This window comes from Anneissia japonica, unplaced genomic scaffold (genome assembly GCF_011630105.1).
Source record: "Anneissia japonica isolate Jap-2015-1 unplaced genomic scaffold, ASM1163010v1 scaffold502_len386481_cov162, whole genome shotgun sequence".
NCBI classification, from domain to species: Eukaryota; Metazoa; Echinodermata; class Crinoidea; order Comatulida; family Comatulidae; genus Anneissia; species Anneissia japonica.
Genome location: NW_022756308.1, coordinates 188,075 through 195,571, shown reverse-complemented (window position 1 = coordinate 195,571; position 7,497 = coordinate 188,075). Strand labels below are relative to the sequence as shown.

The following is a 7,497-nucleotide window of genomic DNA, read 5'->3' as shown; positions in this document are numbered from 1 at the left end:
TACTGTAATTTGATTTCGTTTGTCCTTGTTCGTATTAGGTAGATTTTCCACGATCTGAAGAGATTATGCGACCCATCTAAATGTTTTACGCGTCCCAAACATTGGGTCACGAACCATAGGTTGCGGAACGGTGACTTAACTCTCATATTCTTTCGCGACCTAGCACTGCGACGTACGACCTGCCCTCTTGTCATTTATTGGTGAATAATGGCCACTTTAGCCAAATGATTACGGCACGTGTGAGAGCGACTACGATTAGACTGGTGACCAGTACCGATCACAGTAAATTTTCCAACATGTTGAAAACTCCGCGACCATGCACACGACCTCTGCCTTGTCACGAGCAAGTTGCTCTGCATGCTGCTATCACACTATCACGACCTAGCCACGTCGGTGTCGGTCGTGTACCGATCGCAGTGTAGGTCGTGTTGGTGTGAGAGCAACGCTGTCGCTGTGTGGTGAAGAACAGAAACGTCGTGAGTTCGAATCGCGCGTCGTCTTTTCTCTTATATTCAGGGGCGGATTTAGGGATTTAGGGGGGGGGGGTTTTATGGGGGGGGGGGGAAGTAAAAAAAAGAAAAAAAGGGAAAAAAGAGAGAAAAAGAAAAAAAATGATAACCGATCGCACCGTCCTGCGTTTGTTGGAAATCAGTTTATGTGTAGAAAATTTCCTGCACGCCCGTTTAAAACTGGCGATACTACTGGACGCTTTCAGACGCCTGCGCGGACCTAAAATAATAATAAAACAAAACAGATAGCATATGGGACACAATTCAAACAAGTCACAGCCATGTAACTAGGAAAACACTGTTTAAAATATGCAATTCGTTCAAGGAAATAGGTACGGTAGTGTATTATTCAATTCCCATTAACAAGTACAGGTATTGTACATTGATCATAATGGGGAGAAAGTATAATTTTATATTATTATTATTATTGGCTTTAGTGAAAAAGGTATAAGCACAATTTTGGTTTTGACTTAGCAGTGTTTCGCAGTAATTAAACTCATACCATGTGTGGAAATAGCGTGTATCTCTGTAGCAATTAGCAAATTTTACATTTAGGCATCCTAAAATATTCATCTGTTAATAGCATTTAACAAAACTATTTAAGTCTCATTCAACAGAGGAGCAATATTAGTATAAGTAAACCTTATTATCCCTGTCCGCAACGAATATTATTTAACTTTTCTTTACAGATTTTTAAATGATTTTTTTCTTATAATTAATTAACCTACGCAGAGATGTAAACATTAAATGTAGTTGGAATATTCAAGAAGGCTATTGAGATATTCCCAAACTACGAAAAATCCCGAATTCCCCAGGTGATGATTATGATAGCGATGATGATGGTATTTTTTTTACTTATCATGAACCTTAGCAGATGGTAGGTAACTTCTGAAGTACAACTGAACCCAAGACGTCTTAATAATACTTTGTTTTAATAATTAATAGTATAACCAATCTTGGAATGGAATTATAATGTGAAGAATTCAACCATGATGGCACTAAAAAGACTACAACCAAGGCGACCAGTTTTCAAAGCGTATCCGTTTGTCAGGATTAAATCGTTTCTTGATTGGATTTCGACATGAATTAAACCAAACGGATTGAGAGAGAGGTTTACGCTCTTGGGGTATATTCTTACCTAAAAACGCAAGAATCTCACAAAAATACGAAGGTTGCATTTCAGGATAAACGTTTACAACCCTTCCTCTGGTCTTCCAATCAAAATACGAATTGTATAAATCGTCGTTCTTATCAAGAAGTTCAATATAGTCAGCTAGTTCCTTTACATTCTTGAAATCACTGACATGGATATAAGATTTTGGTGGTGCAAATTTGTCATAATCCGCTCTACTAGGTCCATAAACAATCGGAACAACTTCATTCGCGAGGGAAGTTTTCCACATTTTTTCAGTCAGATATTCGTGGCACTCAGAATTTTCAAATGCTAGATAGAATTTGTATTTTCTTAACATATAAACACATTTCTCTGATAACCTTGGTAGACAAGTGAGATTTCCGCACTTGCCATACATGTCGATCGATATATGTGCCTGTAACTGCTTGATAAACTCCAGCCTAGGCCAGAAGACCTCTCGGCAATTGCTACCCATCCAGGCAATCAACTTGGTTTTGCCCTTCGCAAAATTTCGGTTCTCTGAAACTGTTTCTTCGGCGAATGGCTTATAGTATGAGTAAGGAATTGTTATGTTAGATGCAGTGAGGTACGTCATTGTAACGTGGTATCTTCCAGTGGGAATAGGCCAGATCCATTTACTTACCCTGTATGGAGATTCCATACTATAAAATACAGTGAGAACATTTGGTGGAAATTGTTTAAAAACTTCTTTATGGTAACGACGAAGCGTAAAAGGAGAAATTCCAAATACTATTGCATCTTTACCACCATAATCCGCTGCTATCCCTAAGGTTAACGATATTGATTCATTATACAGAGGGCAAAACACTGAACAATTTCGTAGAGATTTTGTTTTCGGGTCTTTGAAGCAGTCAATCATGGAGCTTAATTCAGACCACGTCTTCATCATTCGTAGTTCGCCAAATATTAATATTTCTTTCGGTCCATTACTTATCTTAAGATTTGTTTTAGTATCGTATTTCTTTACAACGTGATGTATTAGGCCTATGTTATTTTCTACATCATTTCTTTGAAACGATTCTGGTCTAAGATAATTTATTGCAATGACTGCGATGGAAAATACGACGGTGAGTAAGACCTTCTTCAGAGTAAAAATGCGTCGAATCTGAAATTAAAAAGAAGAACATTTTTACTAGATTCTGTGCGATTGTTTACATGCTCAAAATAAAAACCACATAAAATGATTTGGCATAAAATTTTGTACACTGAATTTCACTCGCTTGCGAAAATTTACGAATCATATTTTGTGACAGAAATGTTTTATTATAGTTTTAGTTCAGTGATTTGATTCATTTTGGTTGTCCCTGCCTCCCTAAATATCAATATAAGTTATGTACAAATCTGTTTGAAAAACCGAATAAATAATGAAATGAAACTATTATAATGCACTTTGCACCAATTCGTTACATCAGTTTTATTATGTATAGATGAGTACTCAGTGACCGACCCCGTCGTTAAGGGGAAATGTATCAAAGGCTTCATGAGTTCATACATGTTAATCATATTGTGCGAACGTACTTACACCCATGCTTACACACATGTTTTAGAGGTTAACTTGATAGATGACTATGAATATGACCTTCCTGAAAGAAATTAGATGTCAATATCATGAATGATGACTTAGAACTAACATGGAAGAAATAATATTACAGCCAAATATTACATAATAATAGTAAAAGATTGTGGCAGTTTTTTACTCCATGACGCCGATCTGTACACACATACAAAAGGTCTCTCTCCAATTAAAGACCACTTTTGGGACCGGGGTTTTGGTGGTCTTTAGCAGCTTTGGTCTCTAACTTGAATTCCTCTAATTAAAGACCGACACTAAAAGTGGTCTTAAATATCACTACCGTACTCACGAGAATAAGCGCCCGGGCGCTTAAAATATTTTTTGCATTTTCTGAGGGGCGCTTATTCAAAAGAAGCGCTTATGAAAACATAGAGGAAATTGAGGGGGCGCTTATGGAAATAGAAAATCTAGGTGTTCTTATGGGAAATTATTAAATTCAAGAGGCACTTTTTGAATGAAAAAAGATTATACAAGGACATTACAAATGGTGGTTAGGCGGAAAAGATAATCGTCCAGAGAACATGGCTCATGACAAGAATGCTGTGAATATTTACATAACAGCAGAATAGCAGATGCAATTAGTGGTGGTGGGTAGTGGTTATAGCTTGTTGGCCATATCGGCCGATTGGGATTAGCAGAATGGCAGGATCATTGTATTTTTCTTCAGATGAGAATGTACTAAAGGTCGGAAAAAGAAAAAGAGGAGTAGGCCTAGGACTAGGCATAGACAAATAAGTAAAAAGAGTAAAGTTTGAAATATACTGTCTGTCCAGGGGTCGGAGCACTCATCTGTCCAAGAGAAATATCCTTGAGAAATATCCTCATTTTCATATTGACCTAGCTAAGTAGAATGTGATTCCACTCTGCAGCTCAAATCATGCCAACAATCACAGTCCCAGGATTGATTGGATTATTGACTTTCTAAAAAGAAAATCTTATGATTTATGAGGGGGCACTTATTCAAACGGGGCGCATAAGGAAATTTTCACGATAGGAGGGGCGGTAGTTCGAGAGAGGCACTTATTCAAACGTGTCGCTTATTCGCGGGAGTACGGTATTTAGAGGGAAATTAGGAAATGATATAATAAATTCAAGATCGTTTTATTTGTAAGTGCTCTAGAATAGATTTGCAGGTATTGTATTCTGTTATTGTTATTAATAAACCAATTTTGGATATTTACACACAAGGCCCAACCCCCCCCCCCCTCCATCGTGGAGAGCTGGGTCCCCTGTCAGGGAGGAAAATCACAATTCGTCGGGGAGAAAAAACAATTATTTTCAACTTATTATAGTAAATTCTATCTATATAAAATCGATTGTAAATTGGTACTTTTCAAGGGCTTCACCCTCTGGATCACCACCGACTTTGCTTTCCTGGGGAGCCCACCTGTCGGTGACCCCGGGCCTCCCTTCCCGTCGGGCAGATTCTGGCACCACCGCTGTTCACACATCAAGTCCTACGCTCATTTTGATACCTAAATCTCATTACAATATTACTAACAAAATCGTCCATACTAAAACTAAAAGGCCTCTTCAATGGAGCACTCACTGTATACAAAAATAATGACATCACCTTATATTGTTTATATGTTGATGTGTATATTCATATCTTCATCATCATTTAAAAAAAAAAACCAGAATTAGAGTCACTATAGGCCTATATTGTATTTTGTATTTAAAAGGATTTTTTTAAGTTGGTCTGCCTAAACCATGATTACACGGCATTTTGAATGTCCTATGAGGCAACAGTTAATTTAATTTAATTGATGACAATTAATTTCACTGTTCCCGGGTCCTACTAACACAATCGGGTATTTATATGGAACAAGTATACACATCTTTACTAAAATCACTGTATATATTTTGAAATTAGTCCTTATTTATGTGTTTATGCCTAAAAAAGTAAAAAATACACAAAAATGCAGCAAAGGCCATTTAAAGTCTATATTGAAGAGCAAAACGGTCGCATAACACTGTCGCATCGCCTCCGTCCAGTTGAGATGGGCTATTCCAGCCTTTTTAGCTCATTAAAAAAATATTTTTAGTTGTAGTAAAAAAATAATAATCAATAATAGCCGAACCTCAATTTCGCACATTTTGGAAAGTTAGGGTACAGGGTTGCCATTTGGCCTTTTTGACGGCCAGTTTCCTCAAATCTGGCCATATAAAAAATTCGCCTCGCCGTAACTTTTAAAAAGTCACGGCTAAACTATATTTGGCCGAATTTTGTGAAAAGTTTACATTTTTTTAAAATATAGGCCTAATAAAACATAAACTTATTTTGGATAGGCCTATGTTATTTTGTCAGGGCCGTAGCCACCGGTACGTTTGGTCGTTTTCAGTCTGACCACTTTTTGACAGACCACAAGTTAATTAATTAGGTTTTGAATACGAAAAAGGGGCTAAATTCCACCTGTATGTAGACTCAACCTACCCTCCAGGGGCGGATCCGGGATTTCAAAGAGGGGGTTCAGAAAGTTCCCAAATACCCAAAAAAGAAAGGGGGGTCCTCCCCCGGGAAAATTTTGATTCCTAGATGGCCGGAAATGAGCTTTCCCGACTTCTGAGGTGTCTTTTAATGACCTTTTAAGTTCTTCAAAATTCACGGTTTTCCGTGTCTTGAAAAAGTTCAGGTAATTTTATCTCATTCTTAAGCCTATACATAAAGAAAAATAAATAAATAAAAGATATATGTGACCCAAGACCACGAAAGGGATGTAAACTCGCATCACCTGCAGGTTTCGAGAAAAAGGGCTAAATAGACAGTATAACATGTACTTTGAGCAAAATGTGATTATTATTATGTCATAAATATAAAGTATTACCTTTATTCTTACTATTTTTGAAGTTTGGGTTCAATATTGCAACTCTAAACCATAACATTTTCTAATTTTATGTAGAAACGTATATAAATTCACCTACTTTCAAACCGCCATACTTCTAAACAACTTATTCACTACACAAAATTCAGGTCCCAAAATAGATAAATGAAAACTATCAGATATAATAATACGTTTATTGGTACTTGTATGCTATGTACATGATTTCAGAATAAACAAACAGTATAGTTATAAAATAGTAGAATGTTCACAGAGCGAGGTTAGACATATTGAGAACATTTCGGTTCTTTGTAGTGAAGTAAATCTAAAACGTATTCATGAAGTCATTCAAAATCGTGTACAAAATACAGTAGTTCAACAAAGTAGGGCCTATGTTCCGAAAGTATTGTAGTGCATCGTTACTGTGGTACGAAGCTTATGTAAATGTGTATACCTAAATGAAGGAAATAGCCTTGAATTAATTCAAATAATACTAAACTGTTTCATGACTTGTTGGAAAAGATTTGGAAAACAATCTTCTTGCCGTCTGGCAGTGAAGCGGATCAAAAAGGATGTAGATTGCGGTTGAGTACTGTACGTGTTAAGAAACTAGTCGTGGTTATTGAAACTTTAAAAAAAATACTGACGTCAACAGAACAATCATCTGCACTATTTTAAATATTAAATAGTGTACAAAATATTCAAACAATTAACTTTAAAGAATCAAACAATAACGTGCGTGTCGACATTACATTTGCTTTAGAAGTATGTAATTTTCTAGAGCATAGCAAAGTAATTTTCTAGTGCAAAGCACCATGATACGGAAATGTTATTTCTTTTTTGTGTATATATTTTCAAAAGTAATTTTCTAGAGCGTAGCACCATGGTAGAGACTATCTTTACTGAGTGAAGAAAATAACCTTGAAGTAATTCAAAAGATATGAAGCAGTTCATGTCTTGTTTTGAAGAAAAAAAATTGTATGTAAATGTATACCTAAATGAAGGAAATAGCCTTGAATTAATTCAAATAATACTAAACTGTTTCATGACTTGTTGGAAAAGATTTGGAAAACAATCTTCTTGTCGTCTGGCAGTGAAGCGGATCAAAATGATGTAGATTGCGGTTGAGTACTGTTAAGAAACTAGTCGTGGTTATTGAAACTTTTAAAAAAAATACTGACTTCAACAGAACAATCATCTGCACTATTTTAAATATTAAATAGTGTACAAAACATTCAAACAACTTTAAAGAATTAAACAATAACGTGCGTGTCGACATTACAATTGCTTTAGAAGTATGTAATTTTCTAGAGCATAGCAAAGTAATTTTCGAGAGCAAAGCACCATGATACGGATTTTTTTTTTATTGTGTGTATATATTTTCAAAAGTAATTTTCTAGAGCATAGCACCATGGTACAGACTATCTTTACTGAATGAAG

At 36.0% G+C, this 7,497-nt stretch overlaps 2 protein-coding genes across 2 annotated transcripts in view; one reads left to right on the top strand and one right to left on the bottom strand.

Moving 5' to 3' along the window:
- The window catches only part of LOC117124171 (glycoprotein 3-alpha-L-fucosyltransferase A-like), a 31,144-nt gene that overhangs the window by 2,364 nt on the left and 21,283 nt on the right, over window positions 1-7,497 (top strand). The window lies entirely within an intron of this gene.
- The window catches only part of LOC117124172 (glycoprotein 3-alpha-L-fucosyltransferase A-like), an 18,706-nt gene continuing 12,002 nt past the window's right edge, over window positions 794-7,497 (bottom strand). Inside the window, exons 2-3 of the mRNA XM_033270322.1 lie at window positions 3,188-3,248; window positions 794-2,770 (exon numbers count right to left, since the gene is read on the bottom strand). Coding sequence (XP_033126213.1) covers window positions 1,517-2,770; window positions 3,188-3,205 — 1,272 coding nt within the window. The 5' untranslated portion in view covers window positions 3,206-3,248 and the 3' untranslated portion in view covers window positions 794-1,516. The remainder of the gene's footprint in view (window positions 2,771-3,187; window positions 3,249-7,497) is intronic.